Genomic DNA, 21957 nt, shown 5'->3' with positions numbered 1-21957 from the left:
TATAGATGATTTGTTAGAATTTATATATATTCGATTTTTGGCAAGTCAATGAATGGCATGTTTGTTGTTTGCTTGTAATGGAAGTGGTGATCGACGTGACATCAACCTGCCTCTGCCTTTGCCTGCCACCAATCCAATTCCACTCCATCGTCAAGAAGAAATTTCAATGGTCAGACTGCACGCAGCAGAGATAAACAACTAATTTCTGGGCCGAGCCGAGGGGGAATATTCGGAATTGGCGACAACCTTTGTCTGGTTGTTGCCTTGAGAGCCCTTCTCCTTCGCCACGTCATTTCCCCGTTTTGATTTGTTTCCGTTCGAGGGAAAACAACTCCTCCTTCCGGCATCTTTTCTCTTCTGCGAATTGGTACGGCAATTGCAATTATTTTTTATGTCCTCGTTCGTTTTGTGTCGGACTTGTCTGGAAAACGAACACCTTTTTTGTCTTAAAAGCTTCTCTTGAAGGAAGCAAGTAGTCGAATTTGGAATGTTGTTTCTTCTTTTAAATCGCATGGATCACAATTGTTTCAGCAATTTTCATGTTATAAATTTACTTACCGGATACTTTTGTTTCTAATGATTTGTTAATCTCGAAAATTGGGATCCCTGGTTGCATTTCGTTGTGAAAATATGCTAAAAAGTAGTGTCTTGACAGGATTGTTGTGGGGATTGAAGTCAGTTCCTCCGATTTATTATTCAGACTTGTGGTTGAGGATTTAGTAAGATTCTCTAAATTGTGCGGCATTCTTAAGGGGGGCTGAAATTGATGTTGGCATTTATTTTGATTGAGGAGGGAACTGAAGGATCCGATCGAGAAGAACTTGCACAGTTTATGTGATGGAAAATGGAATGAGTAGCTCGAAAGAAAAGCAGGTCATAGTTGACATTGAGAGCGATGATCAGGGCTACGAAGCTCAAGGAAATAGAGAAACAACATCGAGGGGTAACAAACGGGGGAAGAGATCATTGGAGAAGCATGCAAGTGGAGTTTTGAATTACAATGGGTCGTCCGGCTGCGACGGTGAGGCAAGTACCACCGCTGCTGCAAATTCAGAGGACCTTCCTGGGGAATCATTTGAAAATGCATCTGAACCTAGCTTGGAGTTGCTACACGATAGAGATTTTGAAGAACAGCAGAGGTTGATCGAAAAGGGACAAGAGAAAGAGCGGCGGAAGGCTGGAAAAGTTAAGAAAGCTGCTGCTGCCAAACCACCCCGGCCCCCTAATGGTCCTACCTTGTATGCTGCTGATCTCTGGTTGATTGATGAGTTGTCCAGAATGGCCATGATCAAGAAGCGAGAGAGGAGTGAACGGGCCAAAGCATTGAAGACGATGCAGAGCGGCAGGGGGTCATCTACTTCATCAACATCGCTGTCATCCGCACAAGGGGCCACCATCTTTGCCATGGTCATCACAGTTGTTTTTCTGCTTGTGATCATCTTCCAAGGTGCAGTATTTCTTCCTGGGTCCAATTATGTAAAGTTGTTTTGTATATGTGCACACATATGCATGCACGATGCATAATTGTAATGAATCGGCTATTATTCCCCTTGAGAGTATTATATATCACTTTGTGGTTGAGATGGTATCTATCTAGATTACACCCCTAGACATTGCCGCTTTTTTGTTTAAAGCACTGAAAGTTGTGTTGTGTGTTAGTAGTGTAGCAGGCATTCTTGTTTCTCAACAGTGAATTGTTGGTATGGTTTGGTTTGGTTTGGGGTGCATGCAGGTATTACGACCCGCCCCGGTTCAGGTTTATCACCAGGCGCAGCACCTCAGCCAGCTCCGCAGACTCTGGCAGGGATGCCGTCACCTCTTCAGTTTTACAATTCTGTTTCATCTGATGACGATGGTGCTGCCGCTCCTGCTCCTGCTCCTGCTCCTGCTCCATCCAAGTTTGTGCCTCGGCTGGTTCTAACACTTGCATTTGGTTTTGTTTACTGTTATTGTGGTCGTGTCATGCCATATTTGGGCAATGTGAATTCATTTGGATGCAGGTCGACAGGAATAGCCAGAAAATTTTGATGCAGAGACAGACCAGTGCGATGGCCATCGTGTAAGTTGGTTGCTTTTGTGGTCGAAGCCGGACTGGACTGGATGCATTAATTAATTACTGTGTAATTGGTGAGGGATATCTGCTGTGCTCTGTCCTGCCCGACTTATCTACGCCTACTACTACTACTTGACACGACTCTTTCTTTATTTAGTGATAAATAATAAACAAACAAATGTCACAAGGAGAATTGAATTGTGTGTATATAATACTACCAGTAGTAGGTTTCCTCTTTGTATACAAATGGATTTGACTTTTCGTTTCTTATCATTGCCAAAAGGCACACATACACATAACTAACAATAAAATGGCAATGCTTGTGTGTGTTTGTTTGGATTTTGGCAGATGTTTGCTATTCATTAAAATACATACCTATGCTTACATTTAAAATATTATATCAACTTCAAACAATAATTAAAATTTGTACGTACTATTTAAATCAAAATTCCAAAGTCCCAACTAAAAAATTTTAAGATATTAATGTTTAAAGTGGTTGCAATTAGTCACGTGCAACAGTATTAATGAGACTTGAATAGTATTATAACCTCCTGATTGTCGGTAACAATCGGGTCATATTCATAGCAACCTACAGTATTCCATTGAGTTGAACTTGAAACGTAGTTGGGTCCAATTATGGTTGACTTTTGATATTTGGGCTGAAGCTGAGGCCCAAAGGATCGGCTCGGCTCGGCTACATCTTAAAAATAAATAAATAAATGGCCGTAATTGTAATTAAATTAGATAATTTATTAGTTTAGTCCTGTAACTCAAATAGATAGATAGGAGTCCCCTATATAAACAGAACATCACCTCGCATCTCAGTCCCATAGTTCCTGTCTAGGGTTTTCGATTTGGAATACCCTTTACCGGTTTTCCTATTTAACGGAGAGGCTTGTCGCCGCGGAATTCGTGCAACAGCCAGCCTTTGCTAGATGGGAACGGAGAGAAAGAGGAAGGTTAGTCTGTTCGATGTAGTGGACGACTCGGCCGTCTCGGGGAAGATGGCTCGGGCCAACGGGGGCGCCTCAACCCCCACCGCCGCGGTGGCATCCACGATTAACAAGTGGAATGGAAGGCCTTACTCCCAGAGGTATTACGAAATCTTGGAGAAGAGAAAGTCTCTCCCCGTGTGGCAACAGAAAGAGGAATTTTTGCAGGTGCTCCGAGCCAATCAGACCCTAATTCTTGTTGGTGAAACTGGTAGTGGAAAAACAACGCAGGTCAGTTTCAACACACCTTATAATAGGTGGCTACATACAGTCGTGCCTATGCGATTTGATGCTTGTTAGATGATTCGATTGAACTTGCGCAGCTCACTGAAGGAACAAACCTGAGCGCATTGTTGCTCAAGACTCTTTTTTTGCTTTGTTTTTGGGGATTTTATCAATTTAATTGTCTAGTGAAAAACCTGGTAGTTATACTTAGTAAGCATCTGTAAGGAAATTTTATTGAAACGGGTTCCGACTCTTGTTCGATATTCTAATGATGAGATATTGTTGGGCCTACTTTTCATCGTCTTTCTTCTATTTCTAGTATTTGTTAAGAGTATTAGTTTTCTTAACAGGACTTTTAAGTATGTTTAGTTCCGTTATCACATATCATAATTTGCTTCCTTTCTTAAGACATTATGAATAGCTTTAACTGCTTTCTTAACACTGTCATGTTATTGTTTGATTGAATATGTGGAAATTGCTTGAGTCAAATCACAAGTTTTTAATTGTTAAAAGAATTTCATTTTCTTTTTCAGCTATTTATTAAATTCAATTTGGTTTTGCAACAGATTCCCCAGTTTGTGCTAGATGCTGTAGAGATAGAGAGTTCAGATAAACGCAAAAAGTTTATGGTTGGATGCACTCAACCCCGAAGAGTGGCTGCAATGTCTGTTTCAAGGAGAGTGGCCGAAGAGATGGATGTGACAATTGGAGAAGAAGTTGGTTACAGCATTCGATTTGAGGATTGCAGCAGTACAAAAACAGTTTTAAAGTAATTCTTTAAAACTCTTTTGCTGTTTATTTTCTTTTCTTTTTTTCACACTTTCAATTTCAGAAAGACTTCTCCATGAAAATAGCTTACTGATCATTTTTATTTCAGGTATTTGACAGATGGTATGCTTTTGAGGGAAGCCATGACAGATCCGCTTTTGGACAGATACAAAGTGATAATTCTCGATGAGGCTCATGAAAGAACTTTGGCTACAGATGTACTCTTTGGACTTTTGAAGGAAGTGCTGAGGAATAGACATGACTTGAAACTAGTTGTCATGAGTGCCACTCTGGAGGCTGAAAAATTTCAAAGCTATTTCAATGGTGCACCGCTAATGAAAGTTCCTGGGCGGCTTCATCCTGTCGAGATTTTCTATACACAGGAGCCTGAAAGGGACTATCTTGAAGCTGCTATAAAGACGGTGTATCAGATACATGCTTGTGAACCTCATGGTGATATCCTAGTTTTCCTTACAGGTGAGGAGGAAATTGAAGATGCCTGTAAGAAGTTAGCAAAGGAAATAGCTAATGCTGGGGATCAAGTTGGACCAGCAAAAATAGTACCCTTATACTCAACACTTCCTCCAGCGATGCAGCAGAAGATTTTTGAACCTGCTCCACCCCCTGCAGTGGAAGGTGGTCCTCCAGGAAGGAAGATTGTTGTTTCAACAAATATTGCTGAAACATCATTGACTATTGATGGCATTGTTTATGTTATAGATCCTGGATTTGCAAAACAAAAGGTTTATAATCCTCGAATTCGGGTTGAATCTTTGTTGGTTTCTCCCATATCGAAGGCTAGTGCCCACCAACGAGCAGGACGTGCTGGAAGAACACAACCTGGAAAATGTTTTAGACTATACACAGAGAAGAGTTTTCACAATGACCTATCACCACAAACCTATCCGGAGATATTGCGGTCAAATCTTGCAAACACTGTTCTGACTCTGAAAAAGCTGGGTATAGATGATCTGGTGCACTTCGATTTTATGGATCCGCCTGCTCCAGAGACACTGATGAGAGCACTGGAGGTTTTAAATTACTTGGGAGCATTGGATGATGAAGGGAACTTAACCAAGTTGGGTGAAATCATGAGTGAGTTTCCATTGGATCCTCAGATGGGGAAAATGCTGGTTGTTAGCCCAGAGTTTAATTGCTCAAATGAGATTCTTTCTATATCAGCAATGCTTTCAGGTACATATTCTCACTCGGCTTGCCATATTTTATGGGTGTTAGCCCCTTCCTACAGTGAATATAGAGTCTTTACTTCACCATTTGTGTGAAGTGTATGCTCAAGTTATCTTGCATGCACAGATGTGTGCCTGTGAGTGGTAATTGCTGATATCTGATTGCATACATGACTGCAAAGCACTCGTGTATGCGATTGATATTTGAGTGTCTTTTAGGTTGTCATCAGCATCCTTTGTCTCGGTTTCATGCCTTCACTGGCATGTACCAAGGATTTCTAAGTAAGTGCTGATGCAGATAGTTGCAGTTTCTCAGTATTCTCTCACGAAGCAAATGGTGTCGTCTCCTCTCTATACATCGCTGACCTTCCGTGGGCCTCCTCTGTGGTAACCACTTTTTTCTCTAGTACCCAATTGCTTTGTCCGGCCTAGGGAGGCTCAAAAAGCTGCAGATGAAGCCAAAGCTCGGTTTGGGCACATTGATGGAGATCACCTCACACTGTTAAATGTCTACCATGCGTACAAACAAAATAGTAAGATTGGATTCAAAACTTAACGGTGTTCCTCTTTTTTTTTTTTTCCAATGTGTATCCTGATACCAATATATCCTCATATGCATTGGATTTGCAGATGAAGACCCGCAGTGGTGCTATGAGAATTTTGTCAATCATAGGGCGCTGAAATCAGCTGATAATGTTAGACAGCAGCTAACCCGCATTATGGCCCGATTCAACTTGAAGCTGTGCAGCACAGACTTCAATAGCCGTGATTACTATGTGAACATCCGGAAGGCTATGCTGGCTGGATACTTTATGCAGGTTGCCCATTTGGAGCGAACTGGACACTATTTAACCGTCAAAGATAACCAAGTAGGTGGTTGCCGTATTAAATGACATTGACTTCATAGTGGATTTATATCATTGTTCCATTCCATATGCTGATGATTGTTTACCTGTCTTGTGCACAGGCGGTTCACTTACACCCTTCAAACTGCCTGGACCATAAACCGGAGTGGGTTATCTATAATGAATATGTCCTGACAAGCAGAAATTTTATTCGCACAGTAACAGATGTTCGCGGGGAATGGTCAGCAGCACACAATCCTTTTTATCTTTCTAATTTGGTTGCGTGCTGTTATTCTTTTTTATACATACTATATCACATAATAATAATAGTTTCTACTAATAAATCATTTTCGAAGTGATGCTCTTTGAGATGGATTGAGCGCCTATTTGCTTTGTGTACGTAAAAGTTATGGGGTTTGTTGGATAATGAAGGATATGAATGTATGTAAAAATTGTGCAGGTTGGTGGACATTGCACCTCATTACTACGATCTGTCGAACTTCCCCAACTGTGAGGCAAAACGGCAGCTGGAGAGACTGTACAAGAAGCGGGAGGAGAGCAAGAATAGGAAGTGAAAAGGGATGGTAATGGTGGATGATGATGGTGGTGACCCTGCTGGCATATGTTTTTTATTAATTTCTTTTTAAAATATGAGATGAGATTGGTCAAGTGTATTGACGATGTAGTAGTGTTTCTTCTCTATAATATGCTAAATCTTGTGCGAGCATGCATATAATATATTATACACACGCGTATTCTGAGACACAGACAGAGTTGGTTAACGATGAAGCTGCAGATGCAGTTTAGTTAGTTAGTTAGTTATGGCCTATGGGAGAGTTGCCTGGGGATGGGAATTGTGTATTATGGATGGATGGATGGATATGCATCTAAGCTTAAACTTGAGAGAGTCAACAACTAGTCAACCACTATTACTATTGCTGCTACTGTTTATTGTTTATTACGCTCTGATTTGATAGTATCAGTATGAGACTTGGTTAAATGAGAGTTGTAGTAGCACAGCCAATTATTTTTAATTGGCTACAGCAGACATATATTATTACTATTATTATTATTTATATATATATCCTGCCTGCACAGACAATTAACGCATCAGATATGAAAGTAACATACATAGATAGATTATGGATGGATCTCTTGTTGCACCGTCCGTCCACTAGATGATGATTTTGGTAGATTTTTCTACAATAAATATTGCATGCATATACTTAATTGAGCAGCAGCCTACTACTACTTTCCCTCTCATCAACTCTTGAGTGAGAATTAGTTGTACTACTTGTGTAGTAGCAGCAAACAACTTTTTTCTCAGTTGCTTTGCTGGAACAAATAAATAGATGATTAAATATCCACTCTAGCCTCCTTCCTAGTCCTACTGCATTGATTGGGGTGGGGTAGGTGGGTAGGTGGTACTGAGGTGAGAAGAGCTGCTTTTATTAAGGTTAGTTAAAAAGTTGCCTGCCCGTCTCATTATGATGATAATAATGAATGATCATTCAACACAATTTGAATACACACACACACACGTCCCTCACCAACCCATGTAATTATTACTATGTAAAGAAGAAGAAGAAGAAAAGGAAGAAGAAGAGAAGACTCACTCACTCACTCACTCACTCACTCACTCTTATAACATCTATTTATTTATTCATTCATTATTGAGATGGATGGATGCCTATACTATACCCTCCCCTCCCCTTCCTCTCTCTCTCTCTCTCTGCCTCCTCCGCTCTACCTTTACTTGGATTTGTTCATCAGTTTGTGATAGAGGCCATCAATTTCCACCTGCATTCGCCACACCATTGTTTGTTTGTTTCATTTATAAATAAATAAATTCATCCAAGATGATGAAAACTGAACTGAAATGACACACCCAACCCACCTTGTAATGCTTGAGCAATCTGTCTCGTCTCTTCTTCAGGGTTGCAGTTACCAATTCCTTTTCCGACAATTCGAAGAGCTGTGCCTCCAAAATTACACCTTTGATGTACTCAAATCCTCTCAGCTGCACACACACATGAAGCCCATCATCATTAATGCATGGCAGGTGCTATACATCTCACACCACAACCACACCACCACAATTATGAGGAATAACAATCATAATGATCGCAAAGGTAGGTATGTATGAGTGCACACAAGAGTCACACTTGCCTTGTTTCTCTCAGCCACACTCTGGAGCTCGTGGAGGATATGATCTTTTAGGCAGTCGAGGGTACACAGATCCTCAAACGACTCTTTGCGCCGCCCATTCTGCTGTGCCCATTTTTTGGTGTACTCTTCGTTCGGCACAACCACCGCAACCAGCATCGACTTGAAGCTGTCCCCATACACCCATATCTAACACAAGTACACAATCCATGTGAATGAGTGAGTGAACTCAATTGGACCCAAAACTCTCAACTTCAAATGCCAATCCTTACTCACATCTTCGATGATGGGGCAGATGCCATAAACCTTTTCCAGATGCTCAACCGCAACATACTCCCCTTGAGACAGCTTTATAAGATTCTTCTTCCTGTCAATGATCTTCAGCACCCCATTAGGCATCATCTCCCCAATGTCACCTACAAGAGATGAATGGACGAGATGCACCCGTGAATACTCTCATTTTTCTTTTCAAGTAAAACTGTATCAAGTAAAATCATTAATCCTCTGATCAACAGCAACAGCAATAGCAATGCTGGGCAGACCTGTGTGAAACCACCCATCTACAACAGTTTCTTGTGTCAATTCCGGGTCCTTGTAGTATCCTGCAAATGGCGCTTTCCCTCTAAAACATACTTCACCGCGGGAAGGGTCTCCAAGCGGATCATATCCCATTTCCGGTACTTCCTCCAGATAGACTTCATTATACACAAATGGAGCCCCAACTGTTCCCAGCATGCACATCTCATCTGGAAACCCAATGGTTGACAATCCACAGCTCTCTGTAAGTCCTGCAAAACCCAAGTAGAACTCATAGATCAGATCAGACCAGACCAGGCGTTTGATATATACTTGTGCATCTCTATTCAAACTCATGCCTAGACATAGTAGCTTCTTTTTCTTTTGGTTCATAAAATAGGGATCTACCATAGCCTTGTAATACAAAGGCACACGAAGTAACCCTTAGGAATTCCTCCACCTCACTGCTTAATGGGGCGCCGCCTGAGACTATCAGCCGTATTCTGCCTCCCAATCTGTTCTTCACCTATACCAAAGACAGAGAGAATAAGATAAGAAAATATGCTATCAACATTTATGGGGAAATCTAAGAAGAGAAGACTTAAACTAAATCAAAGTAAAAAACCGACCTTCCCAAAGGCAATTAGATCAGCCAAAGGTGATGCTTCTTTCTGCTTGTACCCTCGATTCATCCAGTAAAGTTTGCTGTATCATGCATCATATGTGAAGATTACAATGAATTAACTGCCTGCTTTGTCCAGGGAATTGGAAAAGGCAGACACTTATTGAAGACATATATATATAGCTTAACACTAGACATTATGAGAGTAAGTCATTACTATTTGTAAAGCATGTGGAAAATTTTTCTACGTCTCCAGTTGAGTTCTTCAAGTGCTTGTAGAACTCCTGAAGAAAGACATTAAACATCATATATCAACACCCATATAATACTTATTATGTGAATATAAGGAAAAGAGATCGGAAAACATTTCCATGCCTTCATGCACACGTTCAAAAACTCTAGGTACTCCTGCCAAGAATGTTGGTTTCAACTCCATTAGATCGTCCTTTATTTCTTTGATTTCCTTCCATAGACAGAATAGCAAATGACTGTCAATTCTATTTATTTTAGTCTTACAGTACACCTATGTTTCTTACTAATAAATAACCTTCAGAAACCAGTTTCCAATAGCAGAATTATATTCATCATGCCGTTAAAACAAGTGGAATAAGATTTCTCGTGTCAATGCCTGATGTGTAGAAAGAAAGAATTCTAACAACTTACACCATGATAATAGCCAACTGAAGCACCCTTGTGAAAGAAATATTCCTCAATCATACGATCAAGAATGTGAGCAAGAGGCAGGAAAGATATGTAGACATCATCCACCGTCATCTATCAAAAGGATGGCATCATAATCAAAATCTTGCTAAACAATAGTATTTGGGACCTTAATTAATTAATGTGTGTCGCATGAAAAGCACATGCCTTCCTGGGGAAGTACAGCTAAAGCTGTAGTCATTCATATTTGGAAAAGTGAATCGTGTGTTTTTAAGTTGTACTGCATGAAGAAGTTACACCTACCTTGTCTTCAAATTGCTCCATGAAAAGATCCACACCACTTATGTTTGTTAAACAGTTTTCATGGGTCAACATAACACCTTTAGGTTTACCACTCGTCCCGCTAGTGTACATAATTGTGCATATGTCGGATGCCTCCGGTGGTGAAATTTCTGCTGGATTTCCTTCTCCCTGAAAGGATGAAAACAGAGAATGAAAATTTATGTAAGCAACTAACAAAAAGTTCATACAAATCAAGCCTCACTGCTATCATAGATGCTATGTGATTAGCAGTAAAGATAGATAAGAGACCGGTGTAAAGATAATTTACCATTTTCAGAAAAGCATTCCAGGAATACGCTTTAATGCCCATAGAAGTGGCCTTATCCACCTCCTCTTTTGTTAATGAGGAGAAGCAAACAATCACTGCAACCAAAACAAAAAGGAAAAGAACTGATCTGGGTAGTAGAAATGCTTCTCCAGCTGGCACAAAGTAATTTCATCAGATTGATACTCACGTTTTAGCTTTTCAGCATGAGGGCAGTCAGCACTAAAAATCTGTAACAAAGATACATGATTAGAGTCAGGAATCCATTCTCCAAGGATGGACATAATTGATGCTGATATATAGGCAATAAGAATTGTGTTTATTGCTCACTTCTTTCGCTTTCTTATCTTGAACAAACACAACTTCAATCCCAGCATGATCGAGTATGTAGTTAATAGCTCCCGGGCCTGTCAATTATTCAAGTTACGGTAAAAACACATATTATAACCTGACTACTTGGAAACATGTTTTACTCTAAAAAACCCAGGACATACTGATGCACAGTGTATTTTGGTTGTGTTATCTTTATTGCAAAATATTGAGCTGAATACTGTGCTCCTCATGAATGTGATTTAAGACTATGAATACAAGCAGCATTAACTAGCACATATTCATACTGCGTGTAGAGGCGCAAATAAGTGAGTGAATTAAAGTTAATATCATAAAGCAAGGAAGCATTCTCAGTTTCTCACCAAGCGTATCATATAGGGGAACACAAATTAAGCTGTGGGCATTGCAGGCCTGGAAAGAAAAGAAATAGATGATCATAATCATGACCAACCCAAACCCAAGCACAAGACGGGGAAATTAAGGAGTCCATATATTCATAGCCTGACCTCCATGGCGACGATCCATTGGGGACAATTTGAACCATAAATTCCAACGCGATCACCCTTCAACAAAATGACAGATGTAAGTAACGGTAAATGATAGTAAGAAATTGAGTAGTACAGTAGTAATATTTATTGAAGACAGTCAGTTATTGAGTGAGTCAATAATAGGTTGATGATATTAATTTCTTACAGGTTCAAAACCATGGGCCCTCAGGGCTGAACCAATAAGCAGAGTTTCGTCATACGCTTCCTTGTAAGTTTTCCAAACATAGGGTCCCCACTGAAGAAAGGCGAGTTAATAGTAGTATTAGTAAAACAACCCGGGTAAAAGTAACGATGAGAGGAATCTCTCTTTTTCAGACACCATTTTCAGTTTTACTAAACAAACAAACAAACAAACAAGAGAAGAGAAGTGGAGCTATACGTCATACAAGAAAGAAAGGGATCAAAGAGTCGTTTGCCTCATACCTTCCCGTTTACCAACTCACGCCATCCCAGCATCCTATTCTCAGCATTTTTTTCGACGGATGATCTGTTCGGTAAAAATTTCGTGATTCTAACCAACCAACCAACAGCTATTTTCTTTTTTCTTTTTTTTTTTTTTAAAAAAAAAAAGAATTAAAAAGTAGGAGGGGAGGGAGACGAAAAGAAAAGAGAGAGAGAGAGGCTAAATGTGCAAGACGGAGGAGTTGGATGGTATGATGTTAGTTACCTGAAAACATCCCAAGTAGTGTTCAAAGTAGCGTTAATGGGGGGATATTGATGTTGGGACAAAGAATTCCTGTAAACGGGACCGCGAGATGGCTTCCCGACTTGGCGCTCCCTTCCTTGTTCTACCTTCACCGCAAACCTCTTCATTCTCTGGAAACAAGCACAAGCTAAGAAATAAAAAAAGCTGAGAGAGTGAAGAGCAGCAGCGTGGAGAACCCGACGTGCTTATAACATAACATTTACATAACAAACAAAGCAGAAGAAGGAACTTTCTCTTCGAAGGCTGGGCCTGGGCGACCCACCGCCATAAATGCGCACTTGTATCGTCCGGTTCTAGTTTTGTTTACCTTACGCTGCGGTGGTGCGATTATTATTATTATTATTATTATTATTATTATTATGTTACTATGCAATGGCATTGACGTACGTACGTATGTATGTAGTTAAAGTTAATTGGGAAAAGTAAGTAAACCCGACCACAAAATTCATGCAGTTAAATTTCAATTAAGGCCTCGAGATCTTCAAGTCATACTCAATTCAATAGTGTTATTATTGCCCTCTCACTTAAGTCTAATCTATTCCATATCATCGAATCATATCATATCGGTTAGTTATACTACAAGGAAAATAGCAGCAGCAGCAGCAGGAGGAGGAGGAGGCGGTCGGTCCGCAACAGCTGCGGGATAAGACCGCAACAAAAAACGCTGGAGAGAAGTCAAGTACACATTTGATGAAAGACGAACGACCAACGAAAAGCAGCTCTCAATAATAATAATAATAATAATAATAATAATAAAATGAATAGATAAATAGTAGTAGTAGTAGTAGTGCATTGATTCATTAGTCCAAAATGTCAATGACGGACTAAAACCAAGGAGGCAGGCAGAAAGCGAAAAAGAAACGCCAGCATTGCATTGCATTGGATAGAAAGTAAGAAAAACGAGAAAGAGGCAACGACTTCACTTACTGGGACAGGGACTGGGACTGGGACTACAGCAACAAGAGATGGAGATGACGAAATAAATAAGAAAATGGAAGAAGAAGAAGAAGAAGAGGAGGAGGAGAGGAGGGTGTTGGGGTTGGGGTTGGGGTTGGGAACAATTACATGAAGAGGAGAAGGAGAAGGAGAAGGACTGGGACTCTTAACCGCCCTGCCCCAATGAGTTTGATCATAGACATATACTACATGCAAATATACCCCTATCTAATCTAATCTCTAATCTCTCTCTCTCTCTCTCTCTCGTAAATGAAGGAGTACCAACTCAACTCAACTCAACTCGACCGCACTGTTTCTGCTTCTGCTACACCGTGGCAACTTGCACCTTGCACCTTGCAACTTGCAACTTGTGTGTGTACTAGTAGCCTGGCAGCAGTTACTTCTGCTTCTGACCCCACCCCACACAAGTAGGAGGAGTAGTAGTAGTTGTCTTTCTTTATCATCTTCATCTACTACTACTACTAGTATCATGCTGTCTTTCATGTTTGTGTTGTGCCCCCCTCCCCCTCCCGCCTTACTAAATTAATGTATCATTGATTATAATCAGCAAGCATTCAAATAGCATTCTCATTCTACTTATTAGCGGTGGAGGTAGTAGCGCTAGGCACTGAGCTTGAGCTTGAGCTTGATACAATAATGATACAGATACACTTGGCCCATCTCATCTCATGTTTTGAACCAAAATTGCTTTTGATTGATTAATTATTCTTCCCTAATCCTCTTCCTTCTCCTCCTCAGACCTCAGTATATCAATATTGAACTTAACTATGTATTATATATAACAAATGAAGTTATAAACCATTGATTAACGAACAATAATATAGAAGAAGAAACATATATAATAGACTGGGAGGAGTAGGAGTAGGAGTAGGAGTAAGGTAACTAACCACTTGAGTGAGTCAAGCTGGTGCGGGTGGGTGGGTGGTTACTGGTTGAAAGTCATTATAGGCGCATTAATGACCTGACCTCTGTGTGTGTGTGTGTGTGTGTGTTAGTTAAACTTGGCTCACTCCCATCTCCATCTCTCATCCCATGCGCCTAAACTCGTGATTTTACTCTACTTACCTGTTTTAGCTAGCCATCTCTCTACCTAATCAATGCTGCTGCTGCTGCTGCTATTGCTATACCTGTAGCTAGCTATATTATGAATGAATATGAATATGAATTAATGCACCCACCATCGCCTATGAGTCTATGACGATATGAATATGATCACAGAGGAGGAGAGCGAGTTCTCTCTCTCATCATCAGTAGCAGAAAAGGACGAAGAAGATAAGGAGGGAGGAGGATGGTGATATGTGATCACTCCCCCATCTCTTAAAGTTCAACCCACCCACCTTAATGCTTTTATTTATTTGTTTTTATTATTATCATCGTCATTAATTAATGGTGCTCACCAAAGCAAACGCAGATGATGATACCCGTCCATCCCAAGAACAAGTAGAAAGAAAAGTAGAGAGCAGAGGAGACCCATGCCATGCCTAAGTAAGACCACGCACATCATCGTCATCGTCCATTACATAACCAACATTGGGTTGGTGATGATTGATGCATATGCATGCATGGATGGATGGGTGGGTGGGTGGTGGGTTGGTTGTTACCTGTTGTTAGCTTGCTTTAGGTGCTGCAGCAGTAGGAGCATTCAATTCAATTCAATGACCAGCCCACCAACACACTCTCTCCCTCTCCCTACTTGCCTGCTTAATTTTAATTGCAGACAGGAGGGACAGCAAAGGACAAACCATCTTTCATTTTATCATCTATAGTATAGTATTGGATGCTGCGATGCCGTAGTATATAGACAGGAAAGAAAGAAAGGGCTGCTGTGTTGTCCAATGCAACAAAATGTCTAATAGTCAGTCTAAGTCTACTAGTTTCTCCAACATTACAGTAGAGACAGACAGAGGGAGAGAGGGCGAGCAGAGCAGCTATAAAATTGACAAATGCAACCGTATCACTGCTGCTGCTGCTTTGCACCCTCACATTGCACCACATGATGAGGAACCACCATACCACCATGTCCACCACATTCATGCTCAACACCTCCAGGATTCAATATTACCTCAAAACTCAAAACTCCACCAAGAATCTTCACCTAATTCATAACTCACTCGCGCTGGGGGCATCCCATCCCATCCCATCCCATATCAAACCCCAAACACACTTCAATTTTAATCCATAGTCCTTCATTTTCAAAGCTCCACAAAACATACATGGTTTTGCTACAATACTGTAGTCATAATTACCATTAAAAAAAGGTTAAAAAATCCCACTTACTACGAAGAAGAAGATGATGCTATCGCTGCTGGATGGATTACTACCCCTATCATACAATCAATCCCCAGCATTAGATACCGTGATCACCAATTAAAATATATGCACGCAGGCCGCTTCCACCACTAGAATGGCGTGATTTTTTTGCTCGCAAAAGGTCCAACAAAATGTCCGGGAGGTCATCCTTCAGACCTGTCCAATTGCAGACGAAGCTATGGCAACAAATTTACTCCCCATGTTCTCCATGATCTCTTTGGCCCCCTCAAGTTTCATATGCAAAGAAGCGATTTCACCATCTGTTTTTTGCTTGGCAAGCTCAGCACATGAAAGTTTCTCTTGCAACCTCCTCATTTCCTCATTGATCCCCTTTATCTCTTCATCAATCTTAAGTTTCTCATGGTCGCGTTCTAACATGTGCTCTTTGAGTGCCTTCACCTCATTTATAAGCTTCTCTTGTTTATCTTTTACAGCAAGTAACTCATTCGCACGGTCTCGTACAATCTTCACTTCAAATCCATGTCTTTCCAACTCTGCAAGGGTTCCCAGAATGTCATCTATGACGCACTTGGGATCATCAAGCTGTAATCTGCAAGTTTTTTCAACCACACTGGAAAAGGTCACCATGTAACCTACAGCCATCCCTTCACGTGAACTCTCGTTACAATTTTCCAGCGGCTTGAAGTGTGGCTTCTGCGGTATCCTTTGAAAAACATCCATGGATTCAATGGTCTTCCAGATAAATGCAGTTTTGATAAAAGGCAAGTTTTGTGCCTCACTCTGACCAATTGAATCTTCTGTATCTGCTAAATCGGAAGCACCTGTATCACTCTTTGGCTGCTTCTCAATGTTCTCCACTACAACATCATCATTCCCTTTCTTCTTGCCATTCTCCATGAATTTGTCCACAGTACTCACAGGAGGTGGTCCTACAGAAGAAAAAAAATAATAATAGTAATAATAAACAAAAAGTCATCAAGCAGGATGCAAACGGGGAAACACCTGCGTTACACTCAGAAGCTTACTTGAGCCATCAATTAGGAAAGAAGAGTGCATTCCCTCTATCCACTTTGAAAGAGGTTCATCATCAAGCTCATTGCCAGGTGCTTCACAACCAAGGTGTTCCAATTCCATTGCCTGGTTAGTTTCCGCTGCTTTCTCTCCAGATTCATTGGGTAAATCTAAACAAACCAGAAACTACATTATCATCATAAAGACATTAACAAACTATGAAAACAAGAAGGAATCAATATGCTATTGCTTCCCCTGTCACAATCTCCATTCTCCATTACCATTATTAACAAGCAAAAAAACATTCAACTCTTTTGGAAACTTCAGCCAGTAAATAAACCCCCCACGAAGATGCCAACACTCACCTAGAGCTTGGGGTGCAACTTTTCCACCTCGAACCTGTCTTCTTCCTCTCCGAAATGCCTGCAGCCTGGTTGACTCTTTCAGAACTTTTTCATCACGCATGTTGGACAAGAGTCTCTTCTTCTTACCTCCATTCCCATTTTTATGATCAGAATGTCCATCAGGTAATTTGTTCTTATTCGATACAATCTCCTGAACTGGCAATGAAGCGTCCATTTCCATCACCTCTCCTTCAGGAATTCTATGTGGATCATCAGATCTTTTGTTCGCATCATCTGAACCAACAGCTTCATTTTGAGCATTTCCTATAACAAAACAATTCAAACAAATTTGACACTTAGAGTTAAGTGAAGTAATTTTTCTGAGGAAAATCAAAATAAGGAAAAAGGTAGTTGCACCTTTTGCAGCAGACTGGACGCTTTCCAGCAAGATTTTTTTGGGCCTTCCTCTCTTTTTTCTCTCACTCGATACTCCAATTCCCAATGGTTTGTTATCCTATACAAAACATGGAAGCAACATAAGATGAACAATTATACTTTGAAACTAGTGTTGTAGTCATAATATATATATATATATATTTTCTCTTCTTCAGACTAAGCCATGCCTGACAAGTATAGTAGCACATTGAAATGGTACAGAATTGAAAAAAGCCAACACAAGCACATATTTAGTAGATGAGGCAATGAGAGGAAGCAATGAAGCAACATGAATACAAAAAGCTTTCAGAATCATGATTTTGTCAACAACTAAAGATTCAACAAACAGTAAGATATATACTTCTTATCTGCAATTTTGAAAATAATGGTACACATATTGTAAGTTGATTACAATCTGTGTAACAAATTAATGAGCATCATCTTCATAATCACCTTCATCTTTGAAACCATGGAATCATTCAGTCTTTGCTTCTTGTCACTCCCAAGATTCATCATTTCCTTGCTGTTGGAAGTATGTCCCCTTTTCCCCTTTGCCCCAGATTCAGAGCCAACCATTTCTGCACATGGCAAGCCTATGATGACAGGAAGTTCAGTTTCATATTTTTCATTCACATTTTGAACATTTGTTGTGTTTCCCACTGAATCTAGCTCCTTTCCTACATATTAATTCCTAGTTAAACAAGTTTGCATATAAACAAAATAATATTTGAGAGCATTAATCATAAAATTTTATACCTTCAACATCATGATTGGGACTGCTCAAGTTCAAAGAAGTGAGAGTCGAGTTGACCTTTTTACTAACACTTACTGTTGCATCAGAGTTCCTTTGTTTCCTTCGCTGGATATTACAATTAACAAATCTTTAGCATAAGAAACAGTTGTTGCAGCACATCACCAAGGAATGTAGGATTCTAAAATATTGATTGCCTTTCTAGAGCTAGGCATATTTGATCATTGGCAATTAAAAAATACATTTTTTAGAAAATATGCTTCCATATAACTAATATGATCAAATGCATAAATAAGCTTTCATCCACACACTTTCAATTATAATTTGGTCAATTTTCACTACTAAAATAACAAGTTATATGATAGGTATCATTATACAAAGAGCAAGACTTACAATTCTCTTCACCCCTGAAGAAGTATCTGACAAGTGATCTCTATTAACGATTTTCATTGCAGGAATTGACATGTTGGCTACAGAAACTGGGGACGGAGAACCACAGATTGTATCTTTAGATGAACTATTATGAGTAACCTTATTTTCTGCTCCAGCTATAACTACTTCCTTCTGATCAACTGGAGATACTTCACTACAATGAACCTGCCCTGTTGTCTCTGAAGAAAGTAATAATGGATCACAAATATCTCTTTTATCACCCTCGTGATTTAATGGAACAGCAACAGAGGAGGCACTGAAGTTTTCAGACATGAAATGGTCATGCATAGAAATATCTGGTGACTGGATAGTAACATCCTGAGATAACAGTCAAGAATTCAGGTTCCATCAAACAGTTGTTAATTCCTAAAACAAGAAACTCATAAATAGACAGAAAAAGAAAAACAATGACAGGGAAATATACCAACTTTACTCAGGATTACAGCTAATATTCATACTAAATAATTTTATATTTATACATATTCGCTTTACCTATGTGACAACGAAAAAAGAGAGAGAGAGAGAGACCAACAACAACAACTACAAATTTAGATATTGTTCCTTTAGGGTAAATGTAATATGTGCAGTGCACTGAAGTGAAAGTCCAACATATTCTCCTACATTGTCCCTCCCCCTACACAGCTCTCTGCATATTCTGTTGTTTAAAAATAAAATAAAATTCTTCCCCTGTAGTTTGATGGGTGAGTTGCTTATCAGTTGACAAACAAAATTCTAACGCATATGCCATAAGACTCATTAGTGGAAATAAATATTTGTAACTATGCCCCTCAATAACCCATTCAGGCCGTCTTTAATGAGAAGTACTACTTGCCTCCTCCCACATGCACTACAGAGATAACAAGGGCAAAGTTTTCCTGCTTTCCTCTTCTAGCAAGAAAATTACAAAACAGGATATCTGACTTCAAGCAACACACAACATATGATACAGGATATTTCAAGGACTTCGAAGGAAGAAAAATGATAAGGAAGGTAATAAAAGAACAAATCAAAGCCTCATTTGAAGTACTGAAAAGAAGGAAAAAATCTTGAGAGACTGGAAAAACCTGGGAAGAGGTGAACCATTTGCCATCCTTCCATTCCATATGGGGTCTTAATTTCGACTGATGGAATTCTTTATCTCTTTTCAGTTGCTTAAAGAAGACAATGTAATAACCATTCTCAAGCTCTTTAGTAATAACACCAGTCCACCAGGCAAAATCAAAGAATGCATCAACTTTTTCCAATAAAACAAAATTTCTGTCTTTGAGAAAAGGAGGGCAAGGTCTAATACAGGGATAATTGATTGTTACTTTAAGTGCCTGAACCTCGTTATCACTATTTGCGCTACAGTACTCCACCCAAAAAGCTCCATTTTTCAAGTGTTTGTGAATTGTGGCAGGGAACCATGCATCCTGATAAATTTCTCTGTCTAATGAAACTTCTACCTTTCTCCCAACATCAAACATCAATCCTGCTACACTCTTAAAAATCCAAGACAAAGAAAGGATCAAAGAAATGGAAATGATAACGCTGCATATTGGAAATTCAATAACTACCTTGATTATAGGCATTTACTTGCACAGAAATTAATACAACAATGGGATCCATTCATCCAACAAGAGCATTATTACTTTACTGAGCCCCTCTATGATAACAATAGAAACACTGCACGGCGTCTGCACACATATCTGACTTTTCAAATAATGAAATACATATAAGGGTAAACTAGGTCAGCTGTAAGAAAGACAGAAGGTACTTGAGGATCTTAGACAAACCATCTCATCCTATCCAAGACTATATCTACTCACACCTCAAGAGCCATTGAATGAAATAAATAAGATTGTTGCTCAGACAAGTAAAGAAAGCAGCAAATAGCAGGTAGCAATATCCAATGGAACCCCAGATGCCAAAGTCCTCTAAAAGTACAACACAGGAAACAAATGCCCAATGTGGATGAATAACTGAACATACAGCAGCATTCGAGTTCTAAGACCAGAGGTAGAAATTCAGAACATGAAAACGTTGTAGATCTTGCCTATTCCTCACCGAATATCAAATTAAGCAACTCAAGCTACAAGAAATTGAGAGGAACAGAACAATTTCCTCCACAGAAACAAAGCTCCGACGATACGGAGAGATGAATCGAGAGCGAGGGAAAGCGGAGTGTGCAATATAATATGCACGCACACAAGTCATGAGGAGCCATCAAATCAAATCAAATCAAGAGAGTCGGAAATCAGAATGCAAGAAAGAGAAGAGAATATTTAGGCATACCTGCCTCGGCGGCCGGACCCAGCCCCCATTAACCCAGTCCAAGTGAACCCTTAGATCGGAGGGCCTAAAGTGGAGCTCGTCGGGCGGGTGCTGAAACGTGACGACGTACTTGTCGGCACCCGCACCTTGGGTAGCGCGCTTGACGACACCGGTCCACCAACCGTCCTTGTAAAAGGCGTCGACAACGTCTCCGGGCTGGAAGGTGGCGGGAGAGGCTGGGGGAGGGGGAGGGGGAGGGGGCCTGACACAGGAGAGGGCGACGTACTCTCTGAGGCGCTCGGAGCCGTCCTCGTGGGCTAGCAGATCATGGTACTCTACATAGAGGGTTTTGGGTTTCCTTTTGCCACCGTATTTGGAGGTGTAGGGGGCGGGGGGCTGAACGACGGTGGCGGAAAAGAAGACCCCTCTGAAGTCATCCTCGTTGGTTTGGACTTCAACAGCGGTGCCCTGGGGGAAGTGGGAGGAGGGGCGGCGTGGAGAGGAGGTGGGAGCGGGAGAGGAAGAGGGAGTGGGAACGGGAGAGGAAGATGGGGGGGAAGAGGGGCGAGGGAGGAGGGTCTGTTGAGGATGCGTAGCAGCACCGCCCATGCCTCTCTCTCTTCTGTCTCTCTCTCTACGCTTCAATGCCAATTGCAATTGCTGTCGTTGTTGGTGTTATTCTTGTCTCTATTGTCCATCTTTTCTATTCTTCTTCTTCTTCTTCTTCTTCTTCTTCTTCTTCTTCTCTCTTTGTTATTAGAATCAATTGGACTGTCTGACTTGTGAGTTGTGAGTTCGGGTGTGCCACAGCCGAGGTCTTGGCCTCTTCTCTTCTCTTCTCTTTCTCTTTTCTTTTGAATTGTTTGACCTTCCATCTCCACACTCCATTTCAACTTCGGGTACGTTTTGTTTGGTATTTTTTTTTTTCAAATATACTATTCATTCAATATTTATTTTTTAAAAATATTATCAAATTAAATATATATATTTTTTATATTATAATTTTAAAAAATTAATTTTACATTATACAACTATTTCGTTTCAACTCAAAATCTATCGCCATTCAAATCAAGTCAACTCAACTCCATGGAGAGGAGGGGAGGGAGTTTGGTAAGCGTGATCATCCCTCCTCCTAGCTAGACGAATGCCCGCAACAACCCTATCACTCGACATTTTCATAACAAGTTCCTTCTTTTGTATTGTTTGAATAATAATAGTGTTGACAAGGGGGGGTTCTCATTCAACAAAACAAACTAAATTTCATACTATTAAGTTGAA

General features: G+C 40.3%; 4 protein-coding genes across 11 annotated transcripts; 2 read left to right on the top strand and 2 right to left on the bottom strand.

Annotated features, from left to right (window-relative positions):
• Positions 1–79: 79 nt before the first annotated feature.
• On the top strand, positions 80–2384 carry LOC127258757 (uncharacterized). 2 transcript variants are annotated; one of them, XM_051285727.1, is made up of 4 exons: positions 83–367; positions 656–1447; positions 1733–1898; positions 2001–2384. In XM_051285727.1, exons 2-4 carry the CDS (start codon positions 838–840, stop codon positions 2026–2028), a joined length of 804 nt encoding a protein of 267 aa, XP_051141684.1. In that variant the 5' UTR covers positions 83–367; positions 656–837; the 3' UTR covers positions 2029–2384. The 2 variants fall into 2 exon arrangements, with proteins under 2 accessions (XP_051141683.1, XP_051141684.1); XM_051285726.1 differs by having other exon boundaries at positions 80–367; positions 1733–2384.
• A 478-nt stretch (positions 2385–2862) lies between these two features.
• LOC127258899 (probable pre-mRNA-splicing factor ATP-dependent RNA helicase DEAH2) lies at positions 2863–6815 on the top strand. 3 transcript variants are annotated; one of them, XM_051285961.1, is made up of 7 exons: positions 2865–3276; positions 3837–4039; positions 4148–5232; positions 5633–5758; positions 5856–6094; positions 6193–6311; positions 6531–6815. In XM_051285961.1, exons 1-7 carry the CDS (start codon positions 2989–2991, stop codon positions 6643–6645), a joined length of 2175 nt encoding a protein of 724 aa, XP_051141918.1. In that variant the 5' UTR covers positions 2865–2988; the 3' UTR covers positions 6646–6815. The 3 variants fall into 3 exon arrangements, 2 of the variants coding, with proteins under 2 accessions (XP_051141919.1, XP_051141918.1); XR_007840399.1 differs by lacking the exons at positions 6193–6311; positions 6531–6815 and having other exon boundaries at positions 2863–3276; positions 5524–5758; positions 5856–6004; XM_051285962.1 differs by lacking the exons at positions 5856–6094; positions 6193–6311; positions 6531–6815 and having other exon boundaries at positions 2863–3276; positions 5534–5752.
• A 683-nt stretch (positions 6816–7498) lies between these two features.
• Positions 7499–13288, bottom strand: LOC127258965 (long chain acyl-CoA synthetase 1-like). 2 transcript variants are annotated; one of them, XM_051286067.1, is made up of 20 exons: positions 13153–13288; positions 12187–12335; positions 11943–12006; positions 11665–11754; positions 11478–11534; positions 11334–11382; positions 10972–11048; positions 10832–10871; positions 10645–10739; positions 10338–10505; positions 10038–10148; positions 9750–9837; positions 9592–9658; positions 9382–9457; positions 9161–9278; positions 8779–9024; positions 8513–8652; positions 8240–8425; positions 7968–8090; positions 7499–7870 (listed from the first exon to the last, which is right to left on the bottom strand). In XM_051286067.1, the coding sequence occupies exons 2-20, from the start codon at positions 12330–12332 to the stop codon at positions 7823–7825; spliced, it is 1989 nt and encodes a 662-aa protein (XP_051142024.1). In that variant the 5' UTR covers positions 12333–12335; positions 13153–13288; the 3' UTR covers positions 7499–7822. The 2 variants fall into 2 exon arrangements, with proteins under 2 accessions (XP_051142024.1, XP_051142025.1); XM_051286068.1 differs by lacking the exon at positions 13153–13288 and adding an exon at positions 12429–12507.
• Positions 13289–14928: 1640 nt separating this feature from the next.
• On the bottom strand, positions 14929–21522 carry LOC127258813 (DUF724 domain-containing protein 6-like). 4 transcript variants are annotated; one of them, XM_051285823.1, is made up of 10 exons: positions 20701–20838; positions 19983–20102; positions 19491–19907; positions 18388–18744; positions 18000–18102; positions 17697–17920; positions 17226–17322; positions 16830–17132; positions 16479–16634; positions 14929–16382 (listed from the first exon to the last, which is right to left on the bottom strand). In XM_051285823.1, exons 2-10 carry the CDS (start codon positions 19995–19997, stop codon positions 15643–15645), a joined length of 2412 nt encoding a protein of 803 aa, XP_051141780.1. In that variant the 5' UTR covers positions 19998–20102; positions 20701–20838; the 3' UTR covers positions 14929–15642. The 4 variants fall into 4 exon arrangements, with proteins under 4 accessions (XP_051141780.1, XP_051141778.1, XP_051141777.1 ...); XM_051285821.1 differs by lacking the exon at positions 19983–20102 and having other exon boundaries at positions 17697–17821; positions 20701–21522; XM_051285820.1 differs by lacking the exon at positions 19983–20102 and having other exon boundaries at positions 20701–21521.
• Positions 21523–21957: the final 435 nt, after the last annotated feature.

Source organism: Andrographis paniculata, unplaced genomic scaffold, assembly GCF_009805555.1.
Source record: "Andrographis paniculata isolate CXL003 unplaced genomic scaffold, ASM980555v1 Contig5END, whole genome shotgun sequence".
Classification (NCBI taxonomy): Eukaryota; Viridiplantae; Streptophyta; class Magnoliopsida; order Lamiales; family Acanthaceae; genus Andrographis; species Andrographis paniculata.
The sequence above is the reverse complement of the archived record's forward strand: the minus strand, read 5'-3'. Positions and strand labels throughout refer to the sequence as shown.